This window comes from Serinus canaria, chromosome 5 (genome assembly GCF_022539315.1).
Source record: "Serinus canaria isolate serCan28SL12 chromosome 5, serCan2020, whole genome shotgun sequence".
NCBI classification, from domain to species: domain Eukaryota; kingdom Metazoa; phylum Chordata; class Aves; order Passeriformes; family Fringillidae; genus Serinus; species Serinus canaria.
In genome coordinates this window covers 60553589-60570154 of record NC_066319.1, presented here as the reverse complement: position 1 = coordinate 60570154, position 16566 = coordinate 60553589, and the positions used below count along the sequence as shown (strand labels likewise).

The window sequence follows — 16566 nt, the reverse complement described above, 5'->3', positions numbered from 1 at the left end:
GTGTGGTGGGAAGGGGCTGAGCTGGGGCCACGGAGCCCTCTGTGAATGCTCCAGCAGCTCTAATGCCACTCCTCTGTCAACTCAGCTGTGGCAGAAGCACCTCAGCAGCTTTTGTGGAACACAGAAATATGTCAGAGAAAGAAAATGCTGCTTTTTTCTTTTTCCAGGGGTTGTTTACCCACGATTTTGCAAGGTAATTGCTCCGTGTTCTGTTCCACTGGCTCGCGGCTGGTGCTGAAGCTGTGCTGCTGCCTCGGAGCCCTCTCCCAAAAAGCTCAGGGGGTTAAGCTGAGCCCAGCAAAGCTCCAGCAGGAGGTGCCACCAGGGAGGGCAGGGCAGGTGTTTTGGGCAGCTGTGGCTCCTGCTGAGCTCTGAAACCACACACCCCAACTGCAATGTCACAGCAGTGCCAGAGCAGCCCTGCAACGAGGCAAAATTACCTCTCCTCTAAAGCACCTCTCACACAAAACCAGAAGTTGCTTCAGCAGCAGTGAGAAAGGGGAACAGGAAGTTTATTATTAGATGTGTTCTCTTGGCTATTCTGCTTTAAGGAGGTGAAAAACGCTGAGACTCGAGGGAAACAGAAAAAAAAATCTAATCTGGCTAAAGAGAATCCATTTCACCAGTTGTAAATACTTCAGAGCAGACATGCACCCAGAGGATGCTCTTGTGCAATGGAATTTGTTCAGCTGGGGATATCTGGGTGCTGCAGATCCAAAGCACAGCACTAGGATGGAATACAGGGAATAAATGTTGATTATTTCTAGGAGACTAATTAGAACTTCTCCGGGTAATTAGAAATTTCATTTGATTGCAAAGAATCACTGCGAGTCTAATCCTGCAGTTATCACAAAATGAAAGGTTTGGAAAATGATGACTACTGCTCCATTCCCGAGGGAGCCATTAGACTGAGGAGATATACAAATAATCCCTGAAACGTGGGAAGAGAATCAAAAATTTATGTAAACAATAAAGATACATTTTTTTTTTCCAGGAGCTCAGAGTCACCTCCAACTGCAACTTTTCTTATAAGTAAAATTATTGCAACAGATACGAGAATTGTTAAACTTTAACAACAGAAAGTTTCAGTGGGAACCCGCGGCCTCCGTGGAAGTCCCAACATCCACGTGGAAGTCAGAACAAGCATCAAGCAAGGAAGGAAATGGTAAAACAATGCCTTTAGTCCAGCTCGTAGAGCAGGGAGCTGTGGAAGCGCAGGGGGCAGTGCGTGCGGTGGGCGCGGAGGATGCGCTCGCTGCCGTCCTCGGGGTTCACCTCCCGCAGGATGGGGGACCCATCCCCGTCCCTGTCCCCATCCCTGTCCCCATCCCGGTCCCCACCCCCCTGCAGCCCTCCCGGGGCTGTCTCTCCTGCTGCATTGGCACTTTCTAAACCGGGCTCGGTTCTCGCAGCTCGGCCGGGAGTGCCTGGGCGGGAGGCAGGAGGTTCAGGCTGCCAACAATGGGGTGAAGCACAGCCCGGGGCTGCTGCTGCTGCTGCTGCTGCTGCTGCTGCTGCTGCCATTGTTCCAGCGCTGGGAGCCGGCCTGGATCCCGCAGCACCTCCCTCAGCTGCAGGACACTCTGGTTCTGCCTTTGTTTCGGGGTAGCTGCTGTCGGTCTTCCCAGCAAGGGCTCCCTCTGAGCTGCCAAGTGCTCCTTGTCCATCACGTTCCTGTGGCTGTCAAGGAAATAAATGAATTATTTCATGGCTGGAACAAGCTGTGCACACAAAGACGGGAGAGATTTGTTTCTCCAACAGCTCAGCTCCACTGGGATAGTGGAAAATGTCCCTGCAGATGATCCTAAAGGTTCCAAGTCAGGCTGTGATTCCATGATTCTCCTTCCAGAAGCCAAGTGAGCACTGAGGTTTTCCTGGTGTGTGGGAATGAGGGGCAGGGAAGTTGTTCTGCTTCCCCAGGCTTTCCTGCTTTCCTTTCCAGCAGCAGCCACTCCCCACTCCCAGCCTGATCCCCAAATCCCAGCGGCCACAGAATCAGCCAGGGGATCCCAACTCTTGTTGCAAGGTTGGAACCCTGCAATCAGGGAAATTCCTGGCCTGTGGGGCTGATCTGGGAATTGCAGTTTGCCTCGGGAGAGGTGCTGTCCAACCAGTTCACCCTTACTGGGAGTTCTGGCAAAATCCTGCTGGTAACTCATTGGTCTGGGTCAGTGGAGAGTCAGGATCAGGCAGGATCCATCCAAGAGCAGCTGGGTCATGGATTCAGAGTCTCTCTCTCACACCCCCAAACCACAGGAATCTCAGGAAACACCAGGGAGTCCTTTCCCAATGGACAGTTCTCCCAGAGGAACACAATCATGGAATGCCCTGAGCTGGAAGGGACCCTCAGGAATCACCAGCTCTGAGTTGGAGTTTGTATCCATGGGATGGGACTGCTGGGATGTGGGGTTTGGGTTCTGTTGTGGCATTAGTCTCATGGCTGAGATAATTGTAAGATGATAATAGTTTACATCTTGTGAGTAGCAAAGATTTTTCTGTTACAGAACATTTAAAAACTTTCTAGCCAATAGCATAATAAACATATTTTTCTACCATCTCAAAATCTGCCTTAACCAAATCTAAAACTCAAACTATTATTTCATATCCTTACTCACTACACAATTATAACTTTTCTACTCTCAAACTTACAACTAACTCTGAATTCCTACTCTCTCTATTTTAAAAACCTGCTTTCACAACCTTCTGAAATCCTTCTTACCTTTACTGTATTCCCCACAAACCCCAACTGGCCCGGCACAGGAGCAGGAATGGGATGATTTAAGGTCCCAAAAGGGACTCATCTGCTCTCCAACACTCAGAATTCCATTTTTCTGTGTCCAGCTGGGACAGCTGAGCTGGATCCACTGTCCTTGGGACGCTCCTCAGGCTCCAGCCCAGTTCCAGAGGTCGTGTGCTTCCTCTGACCTTGCCTCCCAGTAACCCAGCTCCACATGAACCCCAGCTGCATCCCCAGGCCACGGCCACAGCAGGGCCCTGCTGCTTCCTGCTCTTTATCTTCCCTTCAGGAAGAGTTTCATCTGAATTTTGGATGCACTGCCTCCCCAGGAATCCCAGTGAACGTGGGGGGTTTAGCTCACATTTTCCTCCTCACAAAATGAACATTTTGATTTCTTCATCTGTCCATCCATTTTGCCAAGGGAGGACAATTTAATCCCGTGGCAGATCCCAGGAACAGCCTGGCTTGTTCCAGACAGAGGAAGGAGAGCCTGAATGAGGCCCCAAACTACAAGGATTGAATTTGAGACCAGTGTTTAAGATTAATAGCCTCATGTTTAATTATCTACACAACAGGAACCCACCAAGTACTCCCATACATGGATGGAATAAAGATGAGGCAGGATTCTTCCCAGACAAAACCCTCTAGGATTTCTCTACCTGTACAAGGCTGAGTGGGTGAGCTATTCCTGCAAGGAAAAATCACTTTTTAATTGACTGGATCACAGTTCTGCACCCTCCAAATCAAACAGAGGAGGTTTCAATCCTTTGGTCACATGAAATGGCACCAACACAAGTTTCACTTCTGAAAACTGACACTCACACATGCAAATAACCCCAGCCCTGGGCTGTCCCTGCTTCCTCAGGACAAAACAGGAACAAAGCTGGCTCAGGGGGATTTGATAGGATCTTGCAGAAGAACACAAATCAGCCTGGGCTGCTCCTGGATCCTTACCTCCACCCTGATTTGAATTCTGTCCTCAGTAACATCCAGCACTTCAATTCCTGCCTGGCTTTCCAGGGCAGACTGGGAGCGAGGGGAAGGGCAGGAAGCAATGCCCAGAAATCCATCAAGGCTCTCCTCGCTGACAAACCACCTCTCCTGAAGGAAAAGAGAGAAACAGCAGGTTATGCTCTTTTTGTGCTCCACTGCAGGGGTACTGGGGCTAAAAACTCCCTGCAAAGAAAGCCAGGACAGCAATTCCCAAGTTTCACAGCACACTCAAGTCCTGGCAGAGAAATTCTAAGGCAGACATTCAAAGAATGAGGTGAAATGGATTCAAACCAGGGCTTAGCTCATTTTGCTTCAAAGCACAAATCTGCACCCTATCAAACATAAAGGAATTATTATTTCTCTCTTTGGATGGGTGACTAATCCAGAGATGGAGACACTGAGAAATGCTTTGTCCCAACCTCGTTCCACCTTCCTCACCTGTCTGAGCAGCAGGGAGGTGTCAGACTGTGGAGGGTTTGTTCCTGGCTGCCTGCAGGGAAGCACAAACACCTCCTTGGAGAGGCACTGCAGGATCCTCAGCCTGAGATCAGATCTGGAGCACTCAGGGCTGGATCCATTTCACACCCAGCCACTGAGGCTGCTCTGATCTCCGGGCAGACAAGCCAGTTGGAAAAAAAAAAACCAAGAAAAAAGCAAAGGAGAGGTATCCACAGGCAGAGCCACAGCCTGGGGTGTGTTTCCAGGCTGTTCATAAACAACCTCAAACGTGTTGCTGCGGGTTTAGAGATTTAAATCAGTTACAGGTAATGAAAGGTCCTGAAATATCTCCTGGAGGGGCAGTTCCACAGGAGCCGCAGAGCCTTCCCTGTCCTTGTGTTATTCACACATCATCTGTGCAGGCTGAGGGGAAGGACAGACAAAACAAAAATGGTCTGACCTGGAGGAGTGTTTAGGTTCTGGGAATTACCTTCCTTATTTAATTGGAAATAACAGGGACAAGTTGCAAACCTTCCACATGAAGTCACACTTTTAAATTTCTCGCTCCAGTTCAACCCTCATGTCAATCCAATGAAAGTTAAATTCAATTATCGCTGACATCTTGCAGACCAAGAAGCAAAAAGGCAATTCTGCACAATTCTGGCCCCCTGTGGATGGAGCCTTATGCACAGCCAGATGTCACATTGTGTCTGAGGTACAAAATTTAACCGACATCTTGACAATAAAACCAAACCAGGACTGAAAAAATAAGCCAGAGTCCTCTTTTTTCCACGAGTGAAACTAGAAATCACAATATGGAAAGTCAGAACACACAAACTGTTGGTTTTCCAAGGCAGAGGACTGGACTCATTTTCTGTCCAGGAAGATTACAGTCCAGGCAAAGAGCCAGCACTGGATGCTGGGATGGTTTGGGGAGAGATTAAAGTGCAGCAGAGCTGCCCTGACTGAAAACCCTCTCAGAACATCCCTGCTTCTTGCATTTCTGCATGCAAAGCCTAAAGATTCTTATTCCCTCGTGCTGCATCCTCTCCTGCCTGCCAGAGAGGGATCTGCCAGGGCTTTGGGCTGTGGAAATGCTCTGCAGGGTTCAGGGGAAGGGGTCAGAGCACAGCACACAAAATCTCCCACGAGCTCTGAACTCCATCCTTGGGCAGCTCAGGAGGAGAATTCCCAGCTCTGCCCTGGCCCCCAGAGCACAGACAGGGGGTTTGGGATTTTGGTGCCTGCACTGCCCAGGAGAGCAAAGCACAGCCCTCCCCACCCAGCAGAACAACCACAGTCAGGGAATCACAGCGTGGTTCGCTTGGAGGGAACCTCACAGCTCATCTCACCCCTACCCCTGCCATGGATCTATTTCAGGAGATTTATTTTCCTTCCACTAGACCAGCTTGCACCAGTCCCATCCCACTTTTCCTCCATAAAATGAGGAAAATAATCTCTTTTCCCTGGGAATCTGCCTCTGGCAGCCGTGGCTGTGTGAGGGACACCCTCTCCTCCTCAGAGCAATCAGGACTTTGCAATTTGGCCACAAACACCCTGGATCTTTCTGGAGAATTTCTTCATTATTAAAGCCAAGAAAAAAAAAAAGTGTTTTCTTCACAGAAAATACAGTTAATAAAGAAAGACTGAGTGGGAGGTCTATGACCAGGGAAGGTTCTTCCCCCAGAGGGTGCTGGCACTGCCCAGGCTCCCCAGGGAATGGGCACAGCCCCGAGGCTGCTCCAGGAGCTGCCAGGGATGCCCAGGGTGGGATTGCTGGGGGTCTGGGCAGGGCCAGGAGCTGGGCTGGCTGATCCCTGTGGGTCCCTTCCAGCTCAGAATATTCCATAATCCTGTGAATAATCAGTGCTTTAAACAAGGATAAAAAGGAGCCCCTTGTGCTGTTGCTCCCTTCATTCTGACTCACTGCACAAACCAATTTTACCAAGTTCCATCCCAGCCCAGCACTGAATTCCCAAAAGTATTTCCCATTTTATCCCATGCCTGCCCCATGGCCTGCCATAAATCCCAGACCTGGGGTGTGTTTGCTGTCAGGGAGGTGATCACCATTAGCCTGTTCCACTGTAACTCAGACTTTGCATTCAGGGGCAGCACACACCGAGGCATTTATATGACTGCAGATGTTATCAGAGCACAGACCTTGGAAAAAAATGATCCAGGAATTTATTCTAAAGCCTGCTCTGCCTTCCAAGCCAGAGCAAACAGAGGACAACCATCTGCAGCTGATTTCAATGACCCTGTAAAATAATTCTTCAGTTTAAGCCGTTTATTTTCTGGTATTTATGATGCTCTCTTAGCAACTTCCAATTTAATTTGTTTTTCCCTGCACACACTGTCATCTGCTGTTTGGTACACATTCATTTTTGCCTGTGACTAAACTGAGACTAAATTAACATAAACCTTAGCAGGGATGACTTTGGTTTCTGGAACACTTCATCATTCAAAGCCATCCCTGTGTCTCACGGCCCTGGGAGCTCCCTCCCGGCTGCCCCCGGCTCTCAGATGGGCTCATCCTGCTTTAATTTCTCCTCACTGAAGACACTTTCCATCCTGAGTAACCTCCCACACAGGCTGCAAGTTTGAAAAGCAGGACAGATTTCAAGCTTACATTATTTTGGTGGTTCCTGTAATGAGAGGATCAGGGAATCTCAGAATGGGTTGGGCTGGGAGGGGAATTAAATCCCATCCAGTTCCAACCCTTCCACTCTCCCAGGCTGCTCCAAACCCCATCCAAACTGGCCCTGGACACCTCCAGGAATGGGGCAGCCACAACCTCTCTCATCCAAACCCAACAACTGATGGCAATATGGGAAAGGACCTGGATTTCCTGAGCTCTGCATTTGTGGGGTCCCAGCACAAACCAGCTCTGAGAGCCGAGAGTTTGAAGCTCAAACTTTTGGTTCCTGTAGTGAAATGGAAACTTTTCCAAGGTGCTCACAACTGCAAAGATGAAACAGCTCCAAAGAAGCTTTGATGAGCTTCAGCAGCAGGTTAATAATGTTTCCTGACAGAACTGTTCTGTGCAGTCATGGTATTCCCAAAATGCAGCTACCAATTAAAGACTATTCAGAAATTAGTTTGTTTTATAGCAGAAGCAAACTAATTATGGTCCTTAATGCAGCTCGGGAAAGGGATTACTTTGAAAAATGTGAAATAATAAGTTTGTTGTGTTCTCCTTCTTTGTCCTTCTCTGACCTCCCAAAAAACTTGCCAAGAGTCTTGAAATGCTGAGCACAGAATTAACTGAACCAAAAATAAACTCTGGGAGGATTACATTCAACAGCCCCAGTTTGCAGCAGCATCTTAGAAGTAACCCCTGACTATCACAATAAGTCTTTATAGTAGCTTGGAAATTGAAAATTATAACTCCAAATAGCTTGGAAATGAGAGCAAAACAGCTCTGCAGGATGGATTTCTCCATGAAAGGTTTAAAACATCCATGTCTGACACGGCCCAACACGGCTCCCAAGGCTTCGTGCTTGGCTGACTCTCCAACCAAGGAACACTTTATCCACAAGAGCCCAAATTCTGAGCACAGCGAGGACAAGGACAGCCCAGCCTGGCCCAAGGGGGCACTTCCAGCCCTTGGGGACACTTCCAGCCCGTGGGGACACTTCCAGCCCGTGGGGACACTTCCAGCCCCTGGGGACACTTCCAGCCCGTGGGGACACTTCCAGTCCATGGGGACACTTCCAGCCCTTGGGGACACTTCCAGCCCCTGGGGACACTTCCATCCCGTGGGGACACTTCCAGCCCTTGGGGACACTTCCAGCCCTTGGGGACACTTCCATCCCGTGGGGACACTTCCAGCCCTTGGGGACACTTCCAGCCCCTGGGGACACTTCCAGCCCTTGGCCTTTCCCACATGGTCCCAGTGCCAGGAGCAGCAGAACTCTGGCACCTCCAGCTCCACACAAGTGATGGAGGGAAATGCAGATGGGAGATTGGGAACTGGGAATTCCTGGCTGGGAGGGTGGACAGGCCCTGGCACAGGGTGCCCAGAGCAGCTGGGGCTGCCCCTGGATCCCTGGCAGTGCCCAAGGCCAGCCTGGATCAGCCCAGATCACCTTCCCAGGCTCAGCCTCTTCTAGGGGCACTTATCCCAAAATCCCAGAATGGTTTGGATGGAAGGGACCTCAAATCCCACCCAGTGCCAGCCCTGCCATGGCAGGGACACCTCCCACTGTCCCAGGGTGTCCCAGTGTCCAGCCTGGCCTTGGGCACTGCCAGGGATCCAGGGGCAGCCCCAGCTGCTCTGGCAATTCCAGCCCAGCCAGGAATTCCCAGTTCCCAATCTCCCACCCATCCCTGCCCTCTGGCACTGGGAGCCATTCCCTGGCTCCTGTCCCTCCATCCCTTGTCCCCAGTCCCTCTCCAGCTCTCCTGGAGCCCCTCCAGGCCCTGCCAGGGGCTCTGAGCTCTGCCTGGAGCCTTCCCCTCTCCAGGGGAACATTCCCAGCTCTCCCAGCCTGGCTCCAGAGCAGCTCCAGCCCTTGGAGCAGCTCCATGGCCTCTCTGGACTTGCTCCAACAGCTCCACATTTTTTTTTACCAGCAGCTTTCTGAAGGAAAAAGGACCAGAGGCTTCCAAAGGGTCTCCTTCACAAGGCACTGGTGGCTGTGCCAAGCAGAAAAATCACACCCATGTAGAACATCCTGCATGGAGGCCTCAACACTCCCAGCAAAGTCAAACAAAACTTCCCTATCTCTGAGCAATTCCCATTTGGATCCCTCTCAGACAGTCTAACTCAGACCCAGCTCCAACCATGAACTCCTCAGGAATGTTCAATATAATCCTTTTCAGCCTGTAAATGTAAAAAAAAAGCAATGCATAGGAAAGCAGAGGAAATATTTCCTCTGTTTTCCTCTGCTCCCTGGAGCCCCTGGGGTTTATGTGAGTTAAATCTGAATATTCTCCCTAAGATCTCACAGTGGCTTTTAGGAAAGGGATGGGCTGGCTGCAATTCCCTGCCCAGCCAGGGGTACCCAGGGGGAACTGACCAAAGGAATGAGCACACATCCTCTGAACAAACCCACTGCAGGCCCCTGAGAGGGGCAGGAAGGGTGGGGATCAGCCTCAACGGGAATTCCTGCACGAACCAGGCTTTTCCTAATCCCAGGAAAATGAGCAGACACGACCCCAAAAGTGCAGAATTAATTCCCTGCCAGTTGTGTTTCACATGCTCCCAGAACTGAGTCCCCGAGTCTCATCAGCTCAGTGCACCCCAAGAAAACTGCTTTTAATTTCTGTGAGGAATCCAGCATTTAACCCCAGCAGGCCAAACATTCCCAGACATTCCAAAGGCACCATTTCCATAATTGCCCAGCTCCAGCACCACCAGAAACCAGGACACACTGAGATGTGTTCTCAGAAACCCTGCCTGGCAGGCTTACAAATTGTATTAATGGTTATTTCACTCCCAGCCCTTCTCCTTCGTCATTTTCTCCCCAGGCTGTGTTGTCTGGAGATGAAGGGGAATTCTCTGAAGTTTCCCAGGCCTGAATTCCCAGGATTGAAGCAAAAGGTGTAGAAGGGATAGAGGGAGAACTGCAAAGAAGAGCAGTGGGGAGAGCACAGCCCATGGTTGGTATTTCCAGGCAAAGAGCTGAGATTGTGGCAGTGGGGAAATCAGGCAGCTCCCTCTGGTCATGAGATTATTCCCAGGAAAAACAGGGCCTGGAGCAGAAGGATCAGCACTGTGGTCTCTGGGCAGTGACTGAGCAGCAGAGCAGTGACAAAAAGTGGCTTTTAAACCCCTGAAATACGTGACCCTAAGCTCACAACGTTCAAAGTTATGGAATCTTTATTTTTATAGGATTTCTGGTCACCATAACAAGTCACAGAGTCAAGAGGATGGAAAAGATCTCTGAGATCATCCAGTCCAGCTGCAGTGGGGACATCCTGGTTTGGCCAAGGAGGGAAAACTCCTCACAGTGAAGTCCAGGGAGGAGCAGGGCACTGTAGAGATTTCCTGAAAAGAGGCACTTGCTGGGCTGGGAATTCCAACTGCTTGGCATCTATGGAAACTGAGCTCTAAACAGATCCTCTTCCAGCACAGGGATTCAGGCACTGCTGACTACAAAAGCAAAAGCAGCTCTTGAAGTTCTGTTTCAAGCATGGTGTTCTAAGGATGAGCCCAACTCATTCTTCTATCAGCACGTGGATCAGACCAGCTTCCAAGAAGGAACTGAAATTTAATGGGAATGATGTGGGCAGGCAGCCTCAGAGGGCACTGAGAAGCCACCGTGGCATGGAGGGGCAGCCTCTGAACCAGCCCAGGGAGAAATCTGGTCCATGGAACACCACAGCAACCCCTGGCCTCCATCCACCTCCCAAAATGGAGCAGAGCAGGAATTCCATGGCTGTTAAAAACACTGGACAGAGCTTGGAGCAACCTGGGATAGGGAAAGGTGTCCCTGGAATTGGTTGGGCTTTAAGATCCCTCCCAACCGAAACCATTCCATGATTCACTTCTGCCAGGCACCATCCTCTGGCAACGCTGCTGTGAGAGAGGAGATGATCAACCAGCAGATTGGGAGGTGCAGGATGAGATTCCTGCTCCAGGATGAGATTCCTGCTCCAGGATAAGATTCCTGCTCCAGGAAGAGATTCCTGCTCCAGGAAGAGATTCCTGCTCCAGGATGAGACTCCTGCTCCAGGAAGAGATTCCTGCTCCAGGAAGAGATTCCTGCTCCAGGATGAGACTCCTGCTCCAGGATGAGATTCCTGCTCCAGGATGAGATTTCTGCTCCAGGATAAGATTCCTGCTCCAGGAAGAGATTCCTGCTCCAGGAAGAGATTCCTGCTCCAGGATGAGACTCCTGCTCCAGGATGAGATTCCTGCTCCAGGATGAGATTCCTGCTCCAGGATGAGATTCCTGCAGGCCTCAGCCCCAGAAGTTCCCTCTGGGCTCTGCCCTGCCCTGCAGGGACTGGTGGGACTCCTTACAGGTCTCAGAGCAGGAATCACAGCTCTGATTTACAGAATGAGACTCAAGGCAGGAAAACCCCCAAGGTGGCACCAGACAAACGGAAGGAATCAACACAAGGAGGAGAAAAGGGACCAGGAACAAATGGTTAATGGCCAGAAGGCAGCGAGTAATCGAGGCTCTAATTAAATATTCATTTTTCTCCCTTCACTCTGAGCAGCTCTCAGGCACTTTGGGGAAATAGCAGAGATTTTAGAAAAAAGCAAACAGGACAAATGGCTTCAGTTTATTTCTCCTGCTTCAATTTGCAGGCCCAGTGTCCAGAAGGACTGGAGGCCAGGAGAATCTCCTGGAGTCTGCTGTGAATGAATGGCCAGGAAGCTGATGACTAATGCCCAAACTCTTTCTCCTACTCCACCCAAAACATTTTGCAATATATAATAAAATCAGCACATTCAAGGGGTTTTTGTAACTCAAAAAGCCAAAAATCCCATTACTGGGTGGCCTTTTAAAACCTTCCAATCACAAAAAGTTCCTCCAATAGCAATAACAAATCCATATCCCAAACTTCCAGCCTCCACCATGTTCACCACCGACCCACGTTCTCAAGTGCCACATCCACAGGTTTTTGGAGTGTTCCCAGGGATGGGGACTCCAGCAGTGCCCTGGGCAGCCTCAGTACCTGCACAGAAACAGGCAGGAGTTTGCACAGTGGCTTTTCTGACGTGGCAGCAGCAGGCAGTGCCAGATCACAGCAGTGAACAGCAGCACTGAGTGTTCTGTGGCCCCACTTGCACAGACTGGCAGGCTCCTGCTCCGGTAAAAGCAAAGGAAATGCTCTGCAAACAGCTCAGCGTGGGTGGTTCTCCATAAATTCATCATCTTTGATACTTCCCCGAAATGATCAGCTCCTCCTTCACAGGAATTGCTGCTGTCAAAGGTGTGTGGTTGCTAAATGGGAAACTCCACGTGGTTTCAGCTGCACAAACACTAATTGGATAAATATCTTTCAAAATCGTGCACAAGTCATTTCTAGTTGGAGAGATGGAGCAATTAAGCTGCTCCAAGCCAAGTCTGTCCCTGTGGATGTGCCTGAAGCCTGCCAGCTTCCTGGACGTGCAATCCCACTGCACGTGATCCAAACTGCAGAGGATTTTATTGCTCTCAACTCCAGCCAGACTCCAAATCCCATGGCTAGAAGGTTGCACAAGAACTGTGCAGCTTTAATCCCTGCTCATGAGAAACTGTCTGCAAGTCTGAGCTCACAGAGGAACGTGGTTCTCCACAAAACTTCTGTGAGTGGCTTTGGACAGACTGTCACAAGGTGGGCACCCCTTTGGGGACACTGGATGCTGTCACCCCACCTTCTCCCACCACGGGAGCATCACTGCCCTACAACCTATAAAATTAGAAAATACTAAATGAGAATCACATTCGGACAGGGCAGGTGAAGCTTTACCCCAGCAAAGCGGGACAGGTCACAGCTGCTGCCTGCTGCTCTGCTCTGTTGAACTGCTGGGGCTTCCTGTGGCTGTAAATGGGAATTCTGTCCCAAAACACAGACACACGGACACTCCCCTACACTTCATGACCGTGTGTGCACACGTGTGTAAGCCTGGTGTATCATAAAGAGCTTTCTTTGTGTGAGCGGGCTGCACGAGCAATTTAAAAGTGAGCACTAAGGACATCGAGGACATGGGCACCGTTTTCATTCATCACCAGAATTTCCCTTAGAAAAAACAAATTGTATGGGAGGCAGAAGTCATTCCAATTCCAAGGATGAAGGTGTCAGCTCCATGGCGTGACCTTGTACAAGACTCGCACAAATCAGGTCACGCCACTGACATCCGGGAGCAGCTCTGGGAGGAAGCAGCAACTTCCAAACCGCCCCTCGCACCTCCCTGAGCCGGCGCTCGGCAAACAGCAGCCGCACCCAGCAGCGGCACCGCGGGCAGGTGACACGCCAAGGTGTCACCACCGTTACCTGCAGAGCGGAGGGCTCCAGGCCGAAGCTGAAGCTGTCCCAGAGCCCGGTGCTGCCGGGGGCCTTGGCCAGCCCCACCACGGCGTTGTGGGCAGAGACGCTGACGCTGCTCTCGGGGGGCAGCAGCGCTGCGGCGGCGGGGAAGCGCAGGAAGAGGGCGAAGGCAGCGCCGCGGGTGCGGAAGCGGAGGCTGTAGTGGTGCGTGCCCACATCCCCGCGGAGGCTCTGCGGCTGGATATCGGGCACCAACAGGAGCAGAGTGACGGACACCTCGTCCTGCCGGGCACGGAAGGGAGGGCACGTGGCCATCTCGATGGGGTGGCCCTCGGAGGGCTGGGGGGGGGTGTCCCCGGTGGGCATGGCTGGCTCGGGGCTGGCGATGGGGGCACCGGAGCAGGGCAGGGCCGGGGGTTCGGCGGGGGGATCAGCGGCGGCTTCGGTGAAGGGCTCAGAGCGGGGGTCAGTGGCGGGTTCAGCGGGGGGTGCAGAGGTTGGATCAGGGGCAGGTTCAGCGGGGGATTCAGAGGTTGGATCAGTGGCAGGTTCAGCGAGGGGTTCAGAGGTTGGATCAGGGCTAGGTTCAGAGATTGGATCAGCGGCAGGTTCAGTGAGGGGTTCAGCAGGGGAGTCAGCAAAGGGTTCAGAGGTTGGATCAGTAGCAGGTTCAGAGTTTGGATGAGTGGCGGGTTCAGCAGGGGATTCAGAGGTTGGATCAGTGGCAAGTTCAGAGACTGGATCAGAAGCAGGTTCAGAGGTTGGATGAGTGGCGGGTTCAGAGGCTGGATCAGGGGCGGGTTCAGCAGGGGAGTCAGCAAAGGGTTCAGAGGTTGGATCAACGGGAGGTTCCCCCGAGGGTTCAGCGGGTGGGTCCCAGAGTGGTTCTAGGGGTGGTTCAGCGCGGGGCTCAGCAGACGGACCAGCGGGAGGATCACAAGGTGGGTCAGGCGGGGGTTCGGTGAGCGGATCACCGAGCTCCCCGCCGCCACACGTGCCCCGGGCCGCGCCGCCAGGCCCGAGTTCCGGGGGAGGAGCCGCTCCGCCGCCCGCCTCTGCCGCCCCCTCGGGCTCGGCCCCCTTCTGCCGCTTCCCGGCCGGGCCCGGTGGTTCCCGCGGGACGGGTGGCAGCACCACGGGCAGCGTGACCTGCAGCTGCCGCTGGGCCCGGTTGAAGGCGGCCCGGCCGCCGCTCTCGTCCACGTCGTAGGGGAGGCGGAGACGCAGGCGGTAGGCGGGACACTGCGAGTCCAGCCGCAGCTCCCGCCCGCGGATCTCCAGCTCCGCCTGCTCGGCGGAGCGCAGCAGCGGCAGCTCCACCGTCACCACCAGCTCCCGCGGCACCGGGCTGGGCGCGGAGTCGCGGCAGTGCCGGTAGTCCTGCAGGTCCACGTAGGAGCGGTGGCGGATGCTCCAGCGCGGCGTGGTGGGGCCGGAGGGTGGCGGGGGCGCGGCGGGCGAGCAGCCTTGGGCTGCGGCGGGCGGCGGGGCAGCGGCGGGCGGGAAGGGGAAGGGCGGCAGCGGGGACTCGCCGTCGTCAGGCGGCTTCGTGGCGCCGCCGGGCAGCGGGGAGCGGATGACGGGCGCCTGCGGGACGCCCTTGTAGGAGACTCCTCGCAGGACGGTGGCGTTGTTGCGGTCCAGCTGCACCCCGCAGTGGCTCTCCACGGCCTCCAGCGCTGTGTCGCGGAGCAGGCGGCGGAAGCGGGCGCTGCGGGCGGCCAGGCGCAGCGCCGCGGGGTGGAACACCACGTCGTACAGGAGGCGGCGGCGGCCGGCGGGGCGCAGCTCCTCGCGGCCCGGGGCCAGGCTGTAGGGCAGCTCCCAGCGCTGCCCGCCGCTCTCGGCGCGGGCCCGCGGCTCCCCCATCAGCGGGTTGCTGCAGACATTGATGTAGCAGCGGCGGGAGCCCTCCTGGCTGGTCCGCAGCACGAAGCCCGGCGTCGGGTGCACGAAGCGCACCTCCACGCCGCGCTCCCGCTCCAGCGCCGCCACCTCCTCCTCGTACAGCCGGCGCTGCTCGGGGTCGGTGAGCTCGGCCGCGAACTCCGCGAACAGAGCGCGGAACCGCTCGTCGCGGAAGGCGCGCCGGAGCCGCTCCGCCTCCTCGGCGCTGAGGTCCAGGTCGTGCAGCCGCCCCGCGTCCGCCATGGCCCCGGCTGGGCTCGGCTCGGCCGGCTCGGGAGCGCTGCTGTGGGGACGCCGAACAAGATGGCGGGCGTTGCCGTGGTTACGGTAAACAAGATGGCGCCCCCGGCGCGGCGGTTGCTATGGAGACGGTAAACAACATGGCGGGCGGTCCCTCAGGGCCGGGGCCTCGCGGTCCCGGCCTCGCCTTTCCCCTCCCCTCAGCGGCTCCCAGCCATCACCCCTGGCACCAGCAGGGCTGGTTTCCCACCGTTATCTCGTCATCCTTCTGCGAAGTGCATGTTCGTCCCCGTGCCACAGCTCAGAGCTCCACTGCCATCCCCTCCAGAGCACTTTTAAACCCTCAGCAGGCCCAGCTTCCCTCCCAGCCCTGCTGTCCTCTCAGAGCCGGTATCCCGCTGTCCCTCCTGGTTCCTGCTGTGAAAAACGAGCTTCACTTTCCTGGGAAAGTTTAAAAGTTTCATAAAGGACAGTAGGATACACAAATAAAGGAAGGGTAAGAGCTGGGTGCTTGGCATTCAGCCAAGAGCACACCTGCTGTTTCAGAGACACTCTTTACTATTCTGCTTTTCCTCTGTACCTTTTCTATTGCATCAGCCTACTGCATATTCATCAGTATGCACACTTAAACTTCCCCCAAATTAATTTACATGTTCTAAGCAGTGTTTAGCACCAGGTCCACCTTTTCAGGGCATGCACATTTCCTGGCTGTGGTTTCATCCATTCTCATCACCTCGGTCTCTGTTTTGGTCTGTGCTTTTTGCAGACAGGTGTTGATCCTAGCAGGGGTCTCCATCCCACATTCACTGGTGTTATCCCAGTTCAGGAGGCAGTTCCATTATCACAACTAGATCAGCTATTTCACTGCCATGCCCACATTTAGTTAATAGCAGAAATAAAAACTGTACAGCAAAGTTACTCTCACATTATACATAGAAAATCCAATTTTTTTAGCATTTGTGAAAAGCCAGAATTGCAATCTGTATTTGTTATAAATAACAGTGCCAGCACAGCAGGCAGGGCTGTCACAGCTCCTGTGCCAGGGGTGCCCTCTGGGGTGCCCCCATGCTGCTCTCCATGCCCACCAGCCCCTGGATCAGGATTTGTTGGGCTCAGTTTCACTCTTTCCCACTTTCCCCCACCAAGATTTCCTCCTCCCAGCTGCTGCTGTCCTAAAACACCTCACAGATCCTTCCTGGGCATTTCCCAGACAAAGAAAAATCCCACCCCCATTCCCAGGCTCCTTGCAGATAACCAATTATCCAAGTTCTCCTTATCTTGAATTCTTTTTTTTTAAATGCTCCTTTCCTGTTTGATCCAGC

At 53.2% G+C, this 16566-nt stretch overlaps 1 protein-coding gene across 1 annotated transcript; it reads right to left on the bottom strand.

The window, feature by feature from the left end:
- Positions 1–494: 494 nt before the first annotated feature.
- On the bottom strand, positions 495–16544 carry DNAAF2 (dynein axonemal assembly factor 2). The gene is made up of 3 exons (XM_050975523.1): positions 13103–16544; positions 3692–3838; positions 495–1680 (listed from the first exon to the last, which is right to left on the bottom strand). The coding sequence occupies exons 1-3, from the start codon at positions 15245–15247 to the stop codon at positions 1180–1182; spliced, it is 2793 nt and encodes a 930-aa protein (XP_050831480.1). The 5' UTR covers positions 15248–16544; the 3' UTR covers positions 495–1179.
- Positions 16545–16566: the final 22 nt, after the last annotated feature.

Excerpts from the sequence above, each read along its gene's own strand:
- DNAAF2 (XM_050975523.1), bottom strand. The coding sequence starts at position 15,247 with ATGGCGGACGCGGGGCGGCTGCACGACCTGGACCTCAGCGCCGAGGAG. Across the intron at positions 3,839-13,102 it reads TGGAGCCCTCCGCTCTGCAG|GAGAGGTGGTTTGTCAGCGA; the intron begins GTAACGGTGGTG and ends CTTTTCCTTCAG. Across the intron at positions 1,681-3,691 it reads GAATTCAAATCAGGGTGGAG|CCACAGGAACGTGATGGACA; the intron begins GTAAGGATCCAG and ends TTTCCTTGACAG.